Raw genomic sequence first — 22792 nt, forward strand, 5'->3', positions numbered from 1 at the left:
TATACGTAGGAGAACTAAATCAAACAGATTTTATTCAACTTTTTAGATGAGGAAAACAAATGATACAAAATAAGTCATAAGAAATGCTTTCTTATACCACTATCTCAAACAACTTTCAATGTTTTACAAAATGCTCACACAGCAAATATGAAAAGCTTCAACACTCTTCCTTTTGTAACTTGCTGCAATAAATGCAGCTTTAACAAACATACAAATTTCTTCTGTATCTTAAAAGTTGAATTACTAATTTTTATGATGTTACTCATATTTTTATTCATATACTTTTAATGACATCATTGCCAATACATACATTATTTTCTTTAACTTTATTTTTATATTAAGCCATATCTGTCATGCAGCCATCAAAAATCTTACAGTAAATTACACAGGTTTGTAGTCCAATTTAGACTCTAGCTTCTTAGAATCAGCCACTTTTCTGACTGCTTTCATGAAGTCTTCTTGTACTACAAAATCATGATCAGCACGAATTGCGAACATACCTGTGGAGAGTAAAACCACATGACTGCTATATATCACATATGAATTATATGCTCATTACAAGAAAAACAATGTAATTCTATGGAATAAATGTGAAGTTTAGATTTATTACTTCTAAGCCAGTAGTTCCAATTTGCTAAAAACCACCATCTTTTCTCAATTAAAATCCACAGGCTGGGTGCAGTGGCTCACATCTGTAATCCCAACACTTTGGGAGGCCAAGGTGGGCAGAGCGCAAGGTCAAGAGATTAAGACCATCCTGGTCAATATAGTGAAACCCCATCTCTACTAAAAAAAGAAAAAAAAGAAAAAAAAAAAAAAATTAGCTGGGCATTGTGGCGCACGCCTGTAGTCCCAGCTATTCGAGAGGCTGAGGCAAGAGAATGGCTTGAACCCAGGAGGCGGAGGTTGCCGTGAGCCGAGATCGCGGCACTGCACTCCAGCCTGGCAACAGAACAAGACTCCATCTCAAAAACAAAAAAAACCAAAAAAATCCATAGTGGTGGTGTGATTATTTTCTAAAACAAAAACAGGTGAGACAATTATATGAATATTTAACATCCAGTTCAAGGCTGGGCACGGTGGCTCACAACTGTAATCCCAACACTTTGGGAAGCCAAGGTGGACAGATCACTTGGGGTCAGGAGTTTGAGACCAGCCTAGCCAACATGGTAAAACCCCGTCTCAAACACAAAAATTAGCCAGGCGTAGTGGTGGGCGTCTGTAACCCTAGCTACTCGGGAGGCTGAGGCAGGAGAATCGCTTGAACCCAGGGGCGGAGGTTGCAGTGAGCCAAGATCATGCCACTGCAATCCAGTCTGGCTGACAGAGTGAGGCTCCATCTCAAAAAAATAAAATAAAATCAGGCTCAAATGGTCCCTGTATCTGACTGTAGGTCTTACTAAAAACAAGCATAAATAATCAAAACAAATCAAAACTACCAACAACACGTACACATTTTAAGCATAATTTAACTTGACAGGAAGCAATTTGCTAGAAGGCACACATTTATGGGGAAAAAAAAATCTTGAGTAAGTTTGATAGCCATTCTTTGTTAATAATCAAAAACTTTGAGAATAGGGAATCACACAGAAAGCCAACAGCGGGTTTTAGCAAAATTCAGAGTCATTATTCATGTGTTAAAATTTACCTAATTTATGTACAAATTGGTATTTTTATTTGATTCATATTTGAGTATCACAAATCAATTTTTTCCTTCAACTTTTTGACAAGTACCTTCTCAAATACTATTTGACAAAGAGGTGAAAGTTTCCTTGTATGTAGTTTATTAAACATTAGTTGTGTCATGGATATGGGTCCCAGATTTTGAGATAATCCTAACTCATGATAAACTAAAGCAGATAAGGTTATTGCTGTTTACTAATTAAATGAATTCTATATTTCCATTGAGGATCTGCCTGCAACGAATTTTCACTTACATAAAATAAGGGAGTTAAAATAGAAGATTTCAAGGATTATTTCCTATCTTCTTTCCTTTCTAGATGTCTACATAAGGAAACAATCTATGTTGTCCTAGAAACCAGGTGAATGGAAATGACTGATTTTTAAAAAAATAAAGTTTCAAAACTTGTTTAGAAAGCTACAGTGAAACTACGTGAGTTATTTTTGTAAACCCTGCACACATGGCTGTTTTCCAAATCTCTTTAGTGAATGAGTAAATCTGCACAAGAGATGCCTGGCCAGGCTTGGTAGCTTGCACCTGTAATCCCAGCACTTTGGGAGGCCCAGGTGGGTGGATTACTCGAGCCCAGGAATTTGAGACCAGCCTGGGCAACATGGTGAAACCTGTCTCTACAAAAAAATACAAAAATTAGCTGGGTGTGGTGGTGCATGCCTGTAGTCCCAGCTACTGGGAGATAAAGGAGAAATGATCAGGTCTGGGCTACAGGGAGCAGTGATCATGCCACTGCACTCTAGCCTGGGCCAGAGTGAGACTCCGTCTCAAAAGAAAAAATAAAACAGAGATATATTCTAATCCAAAAAAAGAAAATGTCAGGACCTGAACAGGAAGGGCAACTATAGTTGAATCAAGCGTATTTTAACTTACAGAAAAATGTTAACAAAAAAGGCTTGAAGTCTAAAAAGAAAGTAAGAATTTCAGTATGCTTCCAGATGTGAATATCCCACCTAGTTTAAAAAACTAAAATTTCAATCCACACAGAAGTTATACCTCATTTGCAATAACTAAAGGTAAATTTGTAAGAATATGTAAGGGGAAAAAAACATATAATTTGATAGCGACAGCCTTTAAGTTCACTGCACAGCTTGCATTTGGATTACAATCTAACCAAAACAATCTTCTGATAATAATTTGGTCTGGTTTATATTTTGGAAAGAGAATGTCATAAATTACTCTAACTTGTTCAAGCTATATGATGGTTTACCTCTAAACAGTTTAGTTTATTGATAAGGCTCTGTGAGCATGATTTACCCTGATTTGTATTGACAGCATTTCTAGACGTGAACGGAAGTATCCGAGCTGCATATTGATGCAGATACTGATTCACAGCATACCCAATACCCATGAAGATACTTGTACTGAGAAGCCCTCCCTGAGCAGCCACTTTAAACACTGTGTTGAATTTACTAAGGGTAAACATGATATGAAAAGCAAGAGGAAATCACATATTCTAATACTTAAGAAAATCTATAACCTATAAAGTCAGTAACTATACTGTAGAAGTTTATTTTTTCTATTTAAAGATTCTGTATGGAAGACAAAAACTAAATGATTCTAGGTAGGGATGAAAGCTACTTGGTACTGGAAATAAAAATAGCATCACACAATTTTTACATACAATGTAGAAGTGAAAAAAAAAGTATCACACAACCCACAGAGAATTATATTTAAATACTACATTTTATACAAATGGCATGATCACATAATTCATAAATCAGTCTTTCAAAACACTGCTCATAGACTAGTACCAGACAACATACATGATCCATTTTGCAGCAGATACCTCTGGTGCTTGCCCATTCTAATTTCAGCCACAGGTGTAGTAGGCAATTCTGTAGAGCCTCAGACTTACTTCAGGGGGCCAGTGTTCTATTACATGCCTCTCCTTTCACATTCTGCCCTAAGGCATGTGGAAGTGCAAAGGAGTTAACACTACCAAGGGCAAATCTCATCCAATGGGGGATGAGTACTGGTAAATCAATGTTCTAGTCTCCCAACTTTCAGCTAGGTGATCCTAGTAGGCATTCTGTACGTTTCTGAGATCTAACCTCCCTTTCCTATAGCACCTACCTCAATGGTGCACCCTCATACTAGCTTTCCCTCTTTCCATCTCGCTACCCTGTTTCTCCTATTTCCTGGAATCAATTCCTAAAAGAACAGCATGAACTGAAATCCTTGCAAAGTGTAGGCTCTGCTTTTGGACAAACTCAAAACAATTTCAGCAAATTTTAAAAATAAAAATCAATAGTAAAACTGTACTTTAAACCCTTACCTGCTTCAGTACAAACATTTCTCAGGTCTGCTCCATTAAAGCCATCTGAAAGCTTCACAATTGCTTCATAATCTGTTTAGAAAAAATACTGGAAATTAGTTTTAAAAATTAGACCTTTACTTGATTTATGCCCACGTTGAAAATTTAAACTGAAGAGCTTACTTTGAGTTTGAACAGCTAGACATCACCTCTGTTAACATTCCACAATATTAATATCCAAAAACTAAGACTTCTGTTAAATAAACCAGTACCAAGCAGAATTAGACACACCCCTGAAACTTTAAAAACAGGAAATATCACCAAAATCTCAAAATTAACCTATTTTTAACAATAGGTTAACCTATTTTTATACAGTGAAATAGCTATGCACATGTGAACTCCAGATACCTGTTAAGCTATGACTCTTATCAAAACTGTAACCAAATCTTTAATTTGAATAAACCTATAACACTCAAAACCAATTATAACAATGGAATTTATTTTGTTTAATCATACAAGCCAAATATAAAGTATAGCAAAACTGAAAAGTAATCAGACATAATTGTATCACATGGAATTTTTGAATGCTACTGCAGGCATTAGCTAGCTTCTCTGGTTTCTGTGCAAGATTCAAGTGGTGAAGTATCAGATCTATGGTAGCAGTAATAAAGTGAGTTCTCCACCCACCCACATAACAGACATGAATCGAAGAGCTATAGGATTAGGGTAGCAGCAATGGATCTGATACAGAATAGTAGGAGAAATAAGACAGCACAGGCTACTACAGTTTGAATAACTTTGATGATGCACTCTTTGGTCAGGCAATATAGGGCATGTCGTTCTCTATTTGAAATCATACAGATATTCATGAATTGTCTTTAATCAGGTTTAAGTTCATTGTAAGCCTCCTGAGAGCAAGAATTCCCAAGGCTAGCACAATATCTGGCATCTAGCAAGAGTTCAGTATTTGTGGAAGAAACCTATCCATTGACATCCTTTGTTCAGTTCAGTCTTTCCAGTTCAAAACTCTCTAACAGGAGCAATGAAGATAGTGAAAGGCAACAATCAGCTATTTGTCATTATTTCAGACCATTAACTTCTAAAGAGTTTTTAAGGCTGCCTGGAAATTATACTAGATTTCCCTAGTCTGGAGGTCAGTAAACTTTTTATGTAAAGGGCCAGAGAGTAAATACTGTATGCTTTGCAGCTCATATGGTTTCTGTTGTTAACTATTCAACTCAGCTATTCTAGTAGGAAAGCAGCCATAGACAACAGATAAATGAGCATGCTCGGGTTACAACAAAACTTTGTTTCCAAAAACACAGGACAGGCAGAATTTGGCTCACAAGCCATGTTTTACTGGCCTGTACCCTAGTCCAATCCCTCACTTCCATAGGTAATGACTTTATACCTTCTCCTCTGTCCTCAAATCTCTAATACTTCCCTATCTTCATTCTGAATGTGCATTCTACTTCACTGAGAAAACAGAAGCATTCAGAAAAAAACACTTCTACAAGTTCCTGCACTAAGAACCTGTCCTCATAAGCATCTATGTACTCTGCCTTTCCTCCAGTCTCATAAAAGTACACATATACATAGGGCCAATCCGTCTTCAAGGAAAGAACATTGCCAATTTCTCTTTCTCCTAGGTCATTCCCAGCAGCATTATTAAAAAAAAAAAAAAAAGAGGGGGTTGTAAACTCTTCCATCTTAAAGAAAACTCTGCCAAATCCTCATCAGCATTCCCCTTCTACTTTTTCTGTCCCCTCTGTGGAACTCTTAAAAAAGAAATGTCTAAACTCAATGCCTCTCTTCTCAATCTCTCTGAAACCCATCTGAAATAGGCTTTCACCTCCACCACTCCCAAGAAGCTACTTTTGACAAGATTATCAATTACCTCCACATAGTTAAATCCAAAGGTCTACTCTGAGAACTCTTTATCTGACCTATTGTCAGCATTTAACAGGAACAAATTTAAAACAAAACAACAACAACAAAAAAACCAACCCCAAAAAACCAGGCCGGGTACAGACGCACATGCCTGTTATCCCAGAACTTTGGGTGGCCGAGGTGGGCAGATTGCTTGAGCCCAGTAGTTCAAGATCAGCTTGAGCAACATGGTGAAACCCCTTCCCTACAAAAAAACAAGCCAGGGTTGGTGGTGTGTGCCTGCAGTCCCAGCTAATCAGGAGGGTGAGGTGTGAGGATCATTTGAGCTTGGGAGGCAGAAGTTGCAGTGAGCTGGGATCACACCACTGCACTCCAGCCTGGCCAAGAGTGAGACCCTATCTCTAAAAAATTACCTTCTTGGTCAGTCCTTCCCTATGCTAATCCTCCCTGTCGTTTAAAAATGTATATCCTCATGCCTGCTCCTGGCACTTCCCTAATTTCCTATCCCCCTTTTCTTTTTTTTTTCCCCTGAAACAGGGTCTTGCCAAACTGGAGTGCAGTCACATGATCATAGCTCCCTGCAGCTTCAAACTCCTGGCTTCAAGTGATCCTTCTGCCTTGGCCTCCCAAAGCATTAGGATTACAGGAGTGAGCCACCATGCCCACCCCCCACTTTCTTGCTTTATTTTTCTCCATAGCACTTATCATCATCTATTATACTTTGTTTTACTAACTTTATCTGTTTTTTCCTAACAAGAATGTAAGTTATCTAATGGCAGAAATTTGTCTGTTTTGTTCCTTGATATATCGTCAGCCCTTACAAAACACTTACAATGGTTCCTAGCATATAGTAGATGCTCAATAACTACTTGCTGAATTTAAAACCAGATTTAGGAAACTATCAGTAATTTCTAACAGTATTTTTCTTCATTTACCAAATGTAAATACATATAAAATAGATGACTTCCTTACCTATTTCACCATGCTTTGTAATGGGACCTGCGTGGATTTTCAGTATGTCTAACCTTGCTTGTTCATTTGGCAAATCAATATCTGAAAATAAAAAATTATTTTATAGTCCAGTTTTATCTTTTATAAAATACAGTGGAAGGTGAAGTGAAGCATGGAAAAACAAATGGGCACAAAGGGAAATGGGTAGTAGGTGAAGAACCTTAACTCACGTATTTTTCTATCTAATCTTCCTGGACGCAGCAAAGCAGGATCCAGTGTATCTGGTCTGTTTGTAGCCATGATCATTTTAACTCTATGCAGAGTATCAAATCCATCCATTTGATTCAGTAACTAAGAATATTAAGAATCAGATTTTACAAACATTCTAACCATTAAAAAAATAGCATGCACCTTTTATATATCTAATGCCATGAAATGTATTGTCTACTGATAGATATGTTCTATCTTCAGAATGGTCATTTGATAGAATTCTAATTTTCTCTCTATTATATAAAGGGATATACTTTCTAGCCTCAAAGTTCTAAGCTAGATTATGTGCCTTTTAATAGCTATGTATCTTTCTATAGCTACCAGGTAGTTTTAATAAATCTGAAGGCTTCCATCATGTCAAGAATTATGAAATTAAACTATGTGGATCTAACTTCCAATGTCCAAAATTTTATCAATTTTTTTTTAAATAAAAGCTAATAATAAAATCCAATATATAAAGTGCTTATGATATGTCAGATACAACATTTATATTAGGATAACTGGATACAAAGATTTTTCTACAAATTTGATAGTAAACCCATATTTTTTTTTTTTTTTGAGACAGAGTTTCACTCTGTCACCCAGGCTGGAGTATAGTGGCCTGATCATTGCTCACTACAACCTCTGCCTCCTGGGCTCAACCAGTCCTCCCACCTCAACCTCCTGAGTAGCTGAGGGACTGTTTTTTTTTGTTTTTTTTTTTTTGAGACAGATTCTTGCTCTGTTGCCCAGGCTGGAATGCAATGGGGCGATCTCAGCTCACTGCAACCTCCGCCTCTTTGTTCAAGCAATTCTCCTGCCTCAGCCTCCTGAATAACTGGGATTACAGGCGCGTGCCACCATGTCCAGCTAATTTTTGTATCTTTAGTAGAGACACTACATTGGCCAGGCTGGTCCTGATGCCCAGACCTCATGATCTGCCCATCTGGGCCTCCCAAAGTGCTAGGCAGAAGTTACCATGTCTGGTCTATTTTTTCAAATAATTCTGTACACAGAAATATTGAAAGACATAAAAAATATTGTCTCAATTTCTAAAGTTTTCTTGAATAAATGAAAAACCTTACTGCATTTAACAAACTAAAATATAGCTAGTCTGACAATGTGTTAGTTGATGATATATTTAGTTACTTGAATAAAATTAGTATTTGTCTTTTAAAAATATCTCAATTTAAGGTTTCTAAGATATTTTATAATTTCCAAATACTATGTATCTTCTGAGCAGATCTGTATAATTTATGAAAAGAGATTTTTCAAATACTCCTAAGAAGAAAGAATTTGACACTGCATTTCCCATGCTACCTAGTTTCCATTTGAAGTGGCAAATGTATTTGGACTCTTGCTATCACTTTCACAGAATTTGGAGTGGGGAAAGGTAAAACTGGGGGAAAGCTTTATGTGCATTCTTTCATTGTGTCAACTATCCTCTTCAATTATCAAAACTATTTTAATTGCCTCAGTCTCAGCAATAAAGTGAGAGAAAAAATAATTTTTAGAGCAGTTGCATACATAATTATAGCTCATTTATTGCCAACGGTCTTAATATGACCATTACATAAAATGTCTTCATAAAACTACCACAAGATCACATTCATAAGAATCAATTTAAATATATGAATGACTGATCTGCTCAAAACACACAGAACAGTACAGGTATATACCAAATGGAATTTGGCAGATAGCCTTATTTTCTAGTAGTCATTTTCTTAGAGTTTGTGATAGAGAAACATGTTCGTTCCTGACAATATTTTCAAATTTTATATTTCATTTAAAATGTTCTATATATTTGACTATCAAATATGCAATGTTCAGCTCTTCATTTAATAAACATTGGTTTCTTTATAAACCCCCTTTACTAAATATTACCTCCATTAACGTTCTCTGAATCTCTCTGTCAGCTGAAGTACCCTCAGAAAACCGACGACCACCTAAAATAGTAGAGTTGGAAATTTATATGCATTACTCTTTTCCTCTATAACCATCATTTAAGAAAACAGAACATAACAGTCTGTGCTTAAAACATTAAGATGAAAACTAAAGAGTAAGAATTATGCTGACAAAGTTAAGACTTGATTTTGGTGTAACATTTCTCATTTTGTTAGAGTGAAAGGTTTATTTATTTATTTATTGAGATGGAGTCTCGCTCTGTCGCCAGGCTGCAGTGCAGTGGTGTGATCTCAGCTCACTGCAACCTACATCTCCTGGATTCAAGTGATTCTCGTGCCTCAGCCTCCTCGGTAGCTGGGATTACAGGTACATGCCACCACATCCAGCTAATTTTTGTATTTTTAGTAGAGACAGGGTTTCACCATGTTGGCCAGGATGGTCTCAATCTCCTGACCTCGTGATCTGCCCACCTAGGCCTCCCAAAGTGCTGGGATTACAGGCGTGAGCCACCACACCTGGCCATGAAAGGTTATTAAAACTGGTTAAAGTAACATCTAATTCATTGTGGTTATCTACTTCATACAAGTCACAATTACAGATTAAGAGCGGGGGAAAAAGGTTCTTTTACATTTATTTATTTATTATTTATTTATTTATTTATTTATTGAGATGGAGTCTCGCTCTGTCGCCAGGCTGCAGTGCAGTGGTGTGATCTCAGCTCACTGCAACCTACATCTCCTGGATTCAAGTGATTCTCGTGCCTCAGCCTCCTCGGTAGCTGGGATTACAGGTACATGCCACCACATCCAGCTAATTTTTGTATTTTTAGTAGAGACAGGGTTTCACCATGTTGGCCAGGATGGTCTCAATCTCCTGACCTCGTGATCTGCCCACCTAGGCCTCCCCAAAGTGCTGGGATTACAGGCGTGAGCCACCGTGCGCGGCTGTTCTTTTACATTTAAAAAAAAGTCCTAAAACTTTCAACAAGGGTGTTATTCTTACCAATAGCATCTATTTCATCCATAAAAATAATGCATGGTTGATGGTCTCTGGCATAATTAAACATTTCTCTGATCAAACGAGCACTTTCACCAATGTACTTGTCTACAATAGAACTAGATACAACCTGATTAAAGGAAAAACAGGAAGGTAAATATAAGACAATTCAAGTAAAATTAAATTTCAGTAAGTACAAAATAATCTTCCCTTTACCTTTAAGAAATTGCAGTCCAGCTGGCTAGCAACGGCTCGTGCCAAGAGTGTTTTTCCCGTACCTAAGAATGACAAAAAGAAGTCTTAATTAGATGGTAAGGTAGAAAAAATTTGTTTTGAGACAGGCAATCACTCTGTCACCTAGGCTGGAGTGTGGCGAGATCACAGCTCACTGCAACCGTGACCTGCCAGGCCCAAGTGATTTTCCCACCTCAGCCTCCCAAGTAGCTGGGATCACAGGCACGTGCCATCACGCACAGCTAAGTTTTTTGTTTGTTTGTTTTTCAGAGACGGGGTCTCTCTGTGTTGCCCAGGCTGGTCTTGAACTCCTGGGCTCAAGTGATACTGCCACCTCGGCCTCCCAAAGTGCTGGGCTTACAGACAGAGGCCACCGCACCCGGCCTATGTGAAACAAACGTTTAAAATCCTTTTAAGAATATAATCGTTTGGCAAGTAAATTTTCCAAAATGAAAGCTAAATCCTAAATAGAATTTTCATTTAAAATTCCAAAGTACTTGGCCCGGTGTGGTGGCTCACGCCTATAATCCCAGCACTTTGGGAAGCTGAGGTGGGTGGACCACGAGGTCAGGAGATTGAAACACAGTGAAACCCCATCTCTACTAAAAATGCAAAAAATCAGCCGGGTGTGGTGGCACGTGCCTGTAGTCCCACCTACTGGGGAGGCTGAGGCAGGAGAATCGCTTGAATCCGGGAGGTGGAGGTTGCAGTGAGCCAATAATCTTGCCACTGCACGCCAGCCTGGGTGACAGAGTAAGACCCGGTCTCAAATAAAAAAAAATTCCAAAGTACTTTTGCTCTCAACATTAAAATTTTAATCAAAATATAATTTTTTAAAATCAATTTTAAATTGACAAATAAATCGTATATTTATGGGTTATATTATGATATATGTATATATTGAAGAATGATTAAATCAGGCGAATCTACATATCCATCACCTCACATGCTTATCATTACTTTGTGGTTAGAACATTGAAAATCTACTTTTAGCAATTTTGAAATAGCTAATACATTATTATAGTCACCATGCTATGCAATAAATCACCTAGAACTTATTCCTCCTGTCTAAGTGAACTTTATATCCTTTGTTGAACATCTCCCCATCCCCATACACCACCACAACTTGTAGTAATGACCATTCTACTCTTGGTTTCTATGAGTTCAATTTTTAACACACGAAAATGAGATTATGTGGTAACTGTCTTTCTGTGTCTGGCTTATTTCACTTAGTATAACATCCTCTAGATTCATCCATATTGTCACAAATGACAGGGTTTCCTTTTTAAAGGCTGAATAGTATTCCAGTGTGTATATTTACATTTCTTTTTCTTTTTTTTTTGAGACAGAGTTTCACTCTTGTTGCCCAGGCTGGAGTGCAATGGTGCGACCTTGGCTCACCGCAACCTCCACCTCGCAGGTTCAAGTGATTCTCCTGCCTCTGCCTCCCGAGTAGCTGGGATTACGGGCATGAACTACCACACCCAGCTAATTTTGTATTTTCAGCAGGGACGGGGTTTCTCCATGTTGGTCAGGCTGGTCTCGAACTCCTGACCTCAGGTGATCCACCTGCCTCAGCCTCCCAAAGTGCTGGGATTACAGGCATGAGCCACCACACCTGGCCACCACATTTTCTTTATCCATTCATCCATTGATGGGCAATTTTTAGGCCATTTCTGTATCTTGGCTATTGTGAAATAATCATGGGAGGGCAGCTATCTCTGACACACTGATTTCAGTTCCTTTAGATATAAACCCAGAAGTGGGATTGCTGAATCATACGGTAATTCTATTTTTAGTTTTTTGAGGAACCTCCATGTTTTCAAAAATGGCTGTGCTAATTTACATTCCCACCAAGAGTGTACATGGGTTCTTTCTTTTTTCTCCACATGCTGCAAACACTTGTTATCTTTTGTCTTTTTTATAATAGCTATCTACTTACAACATGGACTATGACAGAAACTGCTGTTACATTAAAATACGTTGGTCTATCCTGCACACTGGATCTTTTACTTATGAATATTTTAACATCAAGTATTGATTATTTGGAAAGTACTGGTTGAGTTATGGAAATCTTCCAAATGTTGACATTTTTCATTACACAATATAAAAAATTTTTGTTATTCTCACGACTTATCCGATCAGAAAAGTCTTTAAGTATTAATATATTACAAGGCTGCCGTGGCTGAGCAATGTGGCTCATGTCTATAATCCCAGCACTTTGGGAGGCTGAGGTGGTTGGGTTGCTTGAGCCCAGGAATTCAAGACTAGCCTGGGCAACATGGCAAAACCCTGCCTCTACTAAAAACACAAAAATTAGCCTGGTATAGTGGCACACACCTGTAGTCCCAGCTACTCCGGAGGCTGAGGTGGGAGAATCACCTGAGCCCAAGAGGTAGAAGTTGCAGTGAGCCAAGATGATCACGCCACTGCACTCCAGCCTGTGCAACAGAGTAAGACCTTATCTAAAAAAATAAAAAAAGGAAAAAGAAAAGAAAAAAAAGAAAAAGCTGTCAACCACATAGTGCCAGATATATGTTTTTAAAAATTCTAATTTTCACCTGACAATTCAAATTTTATCACTGGCAACAGATGGTGTCAGTTGTTTAACATGACAGGCTCAATTTGTTCGCTTTGGAAAAAATGTGAGCCAAATAACCAAAAACTAGTCTTGAGTAATCAATAACTAATAACCAGTAACCAGTCTGATAACCACAGTATGTTTGTAAATGGTCCATTCAAGCAAAAACACTATTGCATAAAAAGCAACGAATTCAGCTGGCAACTTAAATAACTGCACAAGTGCTTTTCTTAAAGACAACTATCTTATTCAATATGCAGCAGAAATACTTTATATGTATTTTCTATTTCATTACAAAGAACACAAAATATTACCCAAAGATGAAGATTTAATAAAATTAATAATTTTTACTGTTTCACCAAGGACTTTAAAGTGAAACTGACTTTTTTTTTACACAGCAAGTATGTGGCAGTAAAGAACACAATGGTTACTAACTAGTACTGTTTCATGCCACTAACGCTGATTCACGCTACAGTGCAAGTAATTTAATTTTAACCATGTTGCTCTTAACACCATCAGCACAAATGTCAGCACAGTGGAAGAGCCAAACAACATTTTAGTTTTTTGTTTTGTGTCATTGTGGGGCTATGTATGTCAAGCAGTAGGCTATTGGTACATTTCCCTTATATAAAAAAAATTTTTTTTTTTTTTTGAGAAGTCCAGCCAGGCTGGAGCACGATCTCGGCTCACTGCAACCTCTGCCTCCCAGGTTCAAGCAATTCTCCTGCCTCAGCTTCCTGAGTAACTGGGATTACAGGTGTGCGCCACCACGCCTGGCTAATTTTTGTATTTTTAGTAGAGACAGGGTTTCATCATGTTGGTTGGCCAGGCTGGTCTCAAACTCCTGACTTCCGGTGATACGCCCACCTCGGCCTCCCAAAGTGCAGGGATTATAGGTATGAGCCACCGCGCCTGGCTTAACATTTTAGTATTGTAGAGTAGTTTTGACCTTACAGATTCCATGAAAGCACCTCTAGATCTGTGAACCACAATTTGAAGACTATTAAACTAGAATCACATGGCCTGTTAAGATAAATATACTGTGAGGCACAAATGCACTAAGCATGCCTGAAAGAACAGTAGACATAAATATTCTCTCATTCTCACTCTGAACAGAGTAGAAGTTGGAACTACCCACATCAAATTTCCATCTTATGGCCACGCACAGTGGTTCATGCCTGTAATCCCAACATTTTGGGAGGCCAAGGTGGGCAGATCGCTTGAGTCCAGGAGTTTGAGACAGCCCGAGCAACATGGCAAAATCGCTTCTCTGCAAAACATACAAAAATTAACCAGGCATGGTGATGTATGCCTGCAGTCTTAGCTACTCGGGAGACTGAGGTGGGAGAATCACTTGAGCCCGGAAGGCAGAGGTTGCAGTTAGCCAAGATTGTGCCACTGCACTAAAGCCTGGGCAATAGAGAGACCCTGTCTCAAAAAGAAAATAAAAATTAAAAAAGTTTTCATTTTTTTTATTCCTTAATTCATTTATCTTATTGGTGGAGTAGAAATAATTCAATACCAACCTGGTGGTCCATATAACAAACAGCCTTTTGGAGGTATTATTCCTACACGCTGAAATAACTCTGGGTTTGTAAGAGGTAATTCTATCACCTAGAAAGGAAGTTAAATGTTTCTTAAAAAGTTAGTCAAGATTTTTAATACTTTCAAATACTTTAAGTCAAATATTACCTTAATCAGGTGTACACATCATAATTCATAATAGACCTAGACTTCCATGCTAGGTAAAACCATTTATATTAAGAGGTTTTGCTTTAGGTAGATTTAAGATCTCTTAAATCTAAAAAAATTTAAATAGTGTTTTTTAAATAAACCACACACTTGATTGGGGTGATGGTTATGCAGATATATTACTTGTCCAAACATATTTGAAATGTACACTTAAGAATCTACATTTTTTAAATGTAAATTATATCTCAATTAAAAATTAGACTACAAAAAAATCAGTTAAGTCAAAAGAACATATAAACAAAAAACACAACTCAAAAGATCTATACTAGTTTGCATTTGAAAATACAACACAAAATAATTCTAAAATGGGGGATGGATTTGATAACATACCAAGAGAAAAGGTATATAAAATTTTTATCTGTTGGCGTTTTGCCACAGCAGCTTTAAAAGAACAGTATGTTCTGCTCTCAAGATTGATTCAAGGAAGAAAAGTGGAGACTAGAGATATTGAGGATCTGAAAGTCCAATTTAAATTACTTATAGTACCAGTAACTTGAGAGAGAAATTCCTTTTTTTTTTTTTTTTTTGAGACGGACTCTATTGCCCAGGCTGGAGTGCAATGGTGTGATCTTTGCTCATTGCAACCTCTGCCTCCCAGGTACAAGAGATTCTCCTGTCTCAGCCTCCTGAGTAGCTGGGACTACAGGTACCTACCACCACACCTGGCTAATTTTTATATTTTTAGAAGAGATGGGGTTTCACCTTATTGGCAGGCTTGTCTTGAACTCCTGACCTCAGATGATCCACCCACCTTGGCCTCCCAAAGTGCTGGGATTATAGGCCTGAGCCACCACAACCAACCAAGAGAGAAATTTCTATCGAATAGTTGTGTTGGGCTAGGTGTGGTGGCTCACGCCTGTAAATCCCAACACTTTGGGAGGCCAAGGCTGGAGGATGACTTGAGTTCAGGAGTTCGAGAACAGCCTGGACAACATAGTGAAAACCCATCTCTACAAAAATAAAAAAATTAGTGAAGTGTGGTGATGCATGCCTTGAGCTACTTGGGAGGGTGAGGTGAGAAGATGACTTCAGCCTGGGAAGTAGAGGTTGTAGTGAGCTGAGATTACACCATCGCATTCTAGCATGGGCAAAAGAAACAGACCCTGTCTCAAAACAAAAAAAAAAAGTTGTGTCCATATGTGCATAAAGTGTGACTGGGAAAAGCCAGAAGTGAGAGAAATCAATACTCTAAAGTGCAAAGTATCTGCAGACAGTAAAGGATACCGCATGTACACATGGGATTCTTTCTGCTCCTATGGCTAATGCAGCAAATCGCTGTTGAAAGTAAGCTTTCACCGTTCTATGAAGCACCTGTTCTTCCTTTGTTGTCCTTTCATTAAATACAGGTGTGAACTGCCTTTTTTTTTTTTTTACACTTAGACCAGTGCTTCTTCAAGTATTGTCAAAGAAAAATTTGGTTTCATAATCACCTGGAATGCTAATTTCTGTGCCTGCTCCCAATCTAGTCCATCAAAACCACTCAGAGGGCCTAGTAATCTGTATTTTTAATAAGTGTTCCAAAAAAAAATTAATGTACTGAAGTATGAAAACTGGCTTAAGGTTTAAATCAGATTGTGTAAGACATTCCAATTACTCCCATTAACTCCTAAATATTCACAGCCTAATTTAGGATGAAATCCATAGGACAATGTAATTTGCTTTACAGATAACAGTTAAGAAGCTGTCTGTGCTATGAAGTAAGGCAATCCTGATTTGATTCTTCACCTAAAAGTTTAAAAGATTTAAGACAATTCTAAAGCCAGTGGTTTTCTTGAATGGCAGCAAACAGCTTTAACAAAATAAAATATTTAAGGAATAGGTACCCTACCCTTCAGTAAGCGTGGGAAGCTAGTATTAATGAGGTTATGGAAAAAACTCATTGCACACATTATCCCAAGTAACTTATTATGATAATCAAAACCACAGGACATCAGATTACATCAATTATTCTTAGCTTTTTCTCCGTTCCTTTGCCACAAAAAGAGCAGGACTTTTCTAAAACCAATTTATCTCCAAATAAAGAAAACAGTAATTTTCACAGCTAGAAATTCAGTGTTATTCTTCTTAGCAAGAATAGTAAATGCATAATATTCTTAACTACCATTTAGATAATTTAGACAAAAAGTACTTTTTCATCCTGTTTCTCCTGTGAAGAATCCTAAAACTACTAGTATTTATTACCTAAGCTCAGAGAACAAAGCACACAGTACCAACCTCTCTTAATTCCCGGATCTGTTCTGATAGCCCTCCAATCTCAGAATAAGAAACATTCCCAGGGTCCTCATGAGACATGTTATAAACCAATGGATCCACTTCTCTTGGCAAATATCTAGAATGAAAAGGTAAGTATTTTTATTTTGGAAGATATATTTTCTCTCAGCCTACAGATAGCATACAGATAACTTGCTCATGCAAACACCTGCAGCTGATCTCAAAAAGATGTGCTTAATTAGAAACTAGTAAAAGGTAAAAAGTGTCAAAATATTCAGTGATCTCAAGAAGCATGTATCTCAGATAAAAACCACCCTTTGTGAAAAATAAAAGGTAAACTCAATAGAATAAGAAACCCACCTCATGATAGTTAGTGTAGTCATATCCAAAGCAACTCTTGTTCCTGGCTTCAGCTTACTTTTGTCAAGCTAGTTTTGTAAAACAAAAGATATTACATAAACACTTAAAAAAGGAATAACACTCTACCGAGAGTTTAATATTTAGAAGTCAAATACTCATTTTTACCCTTCAGAGAGAACACAAATATCAGATTATAAACTCCATGCTAACAAAATGGCGTATAAAATAAGTAATTTAAAGTGATTTCTGCCTGCCCCTTAAAAGAATGCCCCTTTGTGTAATCTCAGTGTAAAATGTGAAATGACTACTATGCAAAGCTTGAGGTGGCAATGGTACAGTGACTTTGGGAATTGCTACCAAAGCATTTATAGAAAAATCCCTTAGTGAACATTCTAGGGAGAGGAAAGGGAAGCATTTTAAAGGTGTGCTCATCAGATTTATTTTGAAATGTACAGCTTCTGGGAAGAATGTGTGTTAAATGCTAATGAGAATAGGGAAAAATGCAGTTTCCCCTTAGAGATTTTTATTAAAATGCTTTAAAATGAAAGTCCCAAAACCCAGCAACCATCATTCATGCCTTTGCTACATGACAGGCACATGCTGAGCACATTACACATTAGGTTCAACCATACTAAATAACTTCTTGGCATATCTGGCTAAAATTAGATAGAATTTAATAGATCCATCTCACACTCAGGATATCCATCTCACACTCAGGATATTGTTACTTTTCAAAGATGAAGTTCCTCTTGTTTTTTTTTTGAGACGGAGTCTCTGTCACCCAGGCTGGAGTGCAGTGGTGCCATCTTGGTTCACTGCAACTTCTGCCTCCTGGGTTTAGACAATCCTCCTGCCTCAGCCTCCTGAGTAGCTGGGATTACAGGTGTACGCCACCACGCCTGGTTAATTTTTTTTTTGTATTTTTAGTAAAGACAGGGTTGAACCATGTTGGTCAGGCTGGTCTTGAACTCCTGACCTCATGATCTGCCCACTTTGGCCTCTCAAAGTGCTGGGATTACAGGCATGAGTCACCCCATCCGGCCCAAGTTACTTTTTTTTTCTTCTTTTTTTGAGACGGAGTCTCACTGTCTCCCAGGCTGGAATGCAGTGGCGTGCGTGATCTAGGCTCACTGCCAGCTCTGCCTCCCAGGTTCAAGTTATTCTCCTGCCTCAGCCTCCCGAGTAGCTGGGACCACGGGTGCCCACCACCACGCCTGGCTAATTTTTTTGTGTGTTTTTTAGTAGAGACGGGGTTTCATCGTGTTATCCAGGATGGTCTCAATCTCCTGACCTCGTGATTCACCCACCTCAGCGTCCCAAAGTGCTGGGATTACAGGCGTGAGCCATCGCACCTGGCCAAGTTACCTTTTAATAGTTTAAAAAATTGCGTGCCAATACAATTTCAGAATCATATAAATTACCACTTGTCACAGGATTTTACAAAGAGCTCAAATTTAGGAAGACAGGCAAAACACTAGGATTAATATAACAATTAAAGAAAGAAAAACGGCTAAGAAGTGAGGTTACTTGAAAAAAGAAGAGGACAGATCAGTATGAAGCTATTTCAATGTTTACATCTATAGGAAATACAGACTGAGTATTCTTAATCTGAAAATCCAAAATGCTCCACATGTGAAATTTTTTGAATGCTGACATGATGCTCAAACAAAATGCTCATCGGAGCATGTCGAATTTTTGATTTTTTTAATTAGGGATGCTCTATGAGTATAATGTAAATATTCTAAAATCTGAAGAAAAAAAAAAAGCCAAAATCAAAAGCATATTTCTGGCTCAAGTATTTTGGATAAGGGATACTCAACTTATATATACTTTGGCTTTTCTAATGTTTCTAGTTTTCAAATACAGTCTTGCCCTCATGCAACCTGAAATATCTTAGAAATGCCAACTTTTGGCATCCACAGAGCCCTGAAAGGGACATAAAAACCCCTTGTCAGTTTAGGTATCTAATATTTTGACTTAGAAAATGTCAACCACTTATATACTAGGCAAAATCCTAATATGAGATTTAGTTTCTGGATTAAATTATCTTTTACAGCCATGTTCTGTGAACGTTTTAAAACCTGAACCTGAAATGACAATAAAACAGAGAAAGCTCTTCCAATGAACTTAAAAGAATTCTCTATCTAAGGGCACTTTCTAAAGAATAGTACATAAATTGATTTCAGACACTACTGAATGACTTGAGGTCATTTGTTGGCATCGTTGATAACTATAAAATAAAATTGAGAATTATTTCAACTTGCCCTACCCTAATCCAAATGACCTTATACAAAATTAACCTAGGCCATGGTACAGTCCATAAGTAACAGTTCTGAATGTCTAAATATAAACACAGGTAGCGGATGGTATCTAACACTTGTAAGTCCTCTTTAAAAATGACATTAAAATGTCTATTTTCCAGTTCTAAAATACTTCTATTTCTAAGTGGCTATTAATAGATCTCACTGAGACAATGTAATACAGTAGCAAGTACGGAATGCTAGGAGTCAAAGCCCATGCTTTGAATTCAGGCTTTGTTAATAACTAGCTATGTCTGAACAAATCATCCTTGTGAGTTATGGGAATAAATGCCCAACCTGCTTGCCTCAAGAATTAGAGACAATAACTTACATGAAACTACTTTTGTCAATCATCAGGCCCTATACAAATATAAAGTATTACCTGTCGACGACAACCCACAACATATCTTGGTCCATTGGTAGCTTTAACAATGACTAGAAGAAAAAACATAAAAGAACTAATTGAAAAATAGAAAGTAAAAAAATACATATCCACGTTGATAGAGGGTTTAGTTGTATTTCTGTCCTCCAAGAAGACATTAGTTGAAGGAAAACTTAAGTCTATGCAAAAATACTATCTCTCTGCATTATTGTCATTAAAATAGTAAGCATTTCAAAAGTTAGAGAGAGGTGGGCTATTTCTTTACTAATTAATGAGTTAATTCACTCACATTTTTCTTCAGTTAACTGTTTAAGCACTTCACCCACAATCTAAGGAAGAAAATAAAAAGCATTACTTTTTGGCAACAGCTAAATAATAAAGCAAATTACCATGACCCCTATTCCCCAAACTCCATTACCTACCTGCCCGACACTTTGTAGGGCCTTCAGATCATTCTCAGACTTTTCATACTGCTTGGTAAGTTCTTTTAATTGTTCCCTTACTGAAATAATACAATTTGAACATTTATAATTGAACAGTAATCTTAGTGTGTTTAAGTGGCTACTTCTCACTTTACTGTTTACGTAAGTCTATTTCACTTTACCTAAGTTTCCCATCCACTATTTCAAACCATACAAGACATAATGCTGTTTGTAATGAGTAGGTGGCATGTATAACAACAAAATGTTACAGAGAAAGCACCATATTTTTATTTTCTTGATCGGCAATACTTGTTTAAGCACATCTTAAGTTATATTCTTAACAGATATTGACACCCTGACACTTAGGATTTGCGACTACAAATCCGAATGATAATCAGACCCTTCCTCACCTCTTCACCCACCCACTTGGATTATTCTCTGATATACTACCCTAAATAAAGTCAACAAATGCAGTTCTCCACAGAATCATTTAATTATGGTCCTCCTTCATTTAATTAAACCACTCATGCATTTCAATGAAAATGAAAAAAAAGTTAAGCACTCAGGAGGTAAGGGAAATTTGTATGCCTGATACAGTACAACACGAAACACGACAAAAGACGATATGGGTTATTATGACAACTGGAACACTTCTCTCTAAAGCTCCGCGGCCGTCTTTCGACTCCAAGAACAAGCCGACTCCCTGAGTCTCATCTCTTGTTTGAGCTTGCTTGACTCAAGCGCCTTTCCCTCTTCAAGTCCCGGGACTCCACCAGCACTACCCTCCTTGCATCCTAACCTGGGAAACATCCTCGGCCCACTTCCCCGCTCCTCCTCTACTTCTTTTTCATTTCCACCTCAAGGCCGTTCTGTCACCTGGGCTGAACTGGTCCTTTTCTACACGCGAAGGAGTGCTGCTCCACAAGCTCAGGGCCGGATGACAAAGCGCCTTGTCCCTCACCGAGGCCTGGTCATCTCTAAGGCTCGGTTGCTGGGCTCGGCCAAAGGCTTCTACTTTGTCAGAGGCAGAAGCGAATCGAGGCACTTGATTACATGGAAAGAAAGGTGCACTCACACTCCTTAAGACGGCCGTCGATCTCCTTGTGCTCAAGCAGCTTCTTGCGGTAGTCCTGCAGCGCCTTATCTCTAGGGTCCGCCATGATGAGAAGCCGTCTCTCATAGGGGATGCCGGGAATGGCCATGGCCGTCCGGGCGGGGGAAGGGGCGGGGCGAGGGACGAAACCCGGCCTGGAGGGGTGGGTTCGCCCATGAACCCGCCCCTTCCGGTTGGCCCCGCCTTTCTACTCCACTTCCACCTCTATGTCTCGGTTCACCTAGAGCGCCGACATACACTGAAAGAGGACTGTAGTCCCCACACCGTTTCCGGCAGGCCGAAACGGTAAAGCAGGACTCAGTTATCTCGGTCTTCCCCTTAGAGGCCTCAGTATTAAGTCACTGCTGTCCCGGAAGTATAAAAGGCTCTGTAATAAACTGAGATGGAAGTTACGTAGGGAATGTGTAATACCTCAAAAGAGTTCCGATGATGGCCTGTCGACACAACACAGATGGCCTTTGGTATAACACAGTATACCAAAGACCTCCACGTGCTGGAGAAGCAGGCAGTTTTATCCATCCATTCAGTCAGTGAATGAGGTCTTAAAGGTAGATCTACTTATCATTTGGTGGGAAATTAAAAAAAAAAAAAGAGTTTAACAAATACCATGAAGGAATTAAAACACGGTAAGAAGTATGGTGGGAAGAATTAATCTAGAACAGATGTCTCAGATGAGAAGGAGCCAGCCTCGCAACAACTGAAGAAAACCTAAACAGCGCAAGTCCTGGAGTGGGGTGGGGCGGGGTGGGCAGAAAGCTTGGCTCACTTCCAGGAACAGAAAGGAGGCCAATGAGACCAGTAGGGGGTGGGTTGTAGAGATGTAGGGTACAAGATAAAGATGCTGAAGTAGGCTGAGGCAGGAACTTTGAAGTCTGAGAGAACTTTCAGATTTATTTATTTTTGAGATGAAGTCTCGCTCCAGCCGCACAGGCTGGAGTGCGGTGGCGCGATCTCGGCGCACTGCAGCCTCCACCTCCCAGGTTCAAGCAATTCTCCTTCCTCAGCCTCTGGAGTAGCTGGGATTACAGGCCTGCGCCACCACGCCCAGCTAATTTTTGTATTTTTAGTAGAGAGGGGTTTTCGTCATGTTGGCTAGGCTGGTCTCGAAATCCTGACTTCAGGTGATCCACCCTCCTCATCCTCCCGAAGTGCTAGGATTACAGGTGTGAGCCACTGTGCCCGGCCAGTTTTTTTTTTTTTTTTTTTTTTTAAACTATGCCTTGCTCTGTCACCCAAGCTGGAGTGCAGTGGCACAATCTCGGCTCACTGCAACCTCTGCCTCCCCAGTTCAAGCAATTGTCGTGCCTCACCCTCCTGAGAAGCTGGGATTACAGGCGCCCACCAGCACTCTGGGCTCATTTTTGTATTTTCAGTAGGGATGGGGTTTCACCATATTGGCCAGGCTGGTCTCGAACTCCTGACCTCAAGTGATCCACCCGCCTCGGCCTTCCAAAGTGCTGGGATTACAGGCGTGAGCCACCATGCCTGGTCAACT

The 22792-nt window shown here is 38.7% G+C and overlaps 1 protein-coding gene across 1 annotated transcript; it reads right to left on the reverse strand.

Moving 5' to 3' along the window:
• PSMC6 (proteasome (prosome, macropain) 26S subunit, ATPase, 6) lies at positions 1–21387 on the reverse strand. Its single transcript, XM_011999721.1, has 14 exons — positions 21259–21387; positions 20184–20263; positions 20051–20090; positions 19762–19814; positions 17080–17147; positions 16723–16837; positions 14283–14370; positions 10158–10219; positions 9948–10071; positions 8925–8986; positions 7022–7142; positions 6813–6893; positions 3972–4043; positions 1–500 (listed from the first exon to the last, which is right to left on the reverse strand). The coding sequence occupies exons 1-14, from the start codon at positions 21383–21385 to the stop codon at positions 382–384; spliced, it is 1212 nt and encodes a 403-aa protein (XP_011855111.1). The 5' UTR covers positions 21386–21387; the 3' UTR covers positions 1–381.
• Between the last annotated feature and the right edge of the window lie 1405 nt (positions 21388–22792).

This window comes from Mandrillus leucophaeus, unplaced genomic scaffold (genome assembly GCF_000951045.1).
Source record: "Mandrillus leucophaeus isolate KB7577 unplaced genomic scaffold, Mleu.le_1.0 Scaffold60, whole genome shotgun sequence".
NCBI classification, from domain to species: Eukaryota; Metazoa; Chordata; class Mammalia; order Primates; family Cercopithecidae; genus Mandrillus; species Mandrillus leucophaeus.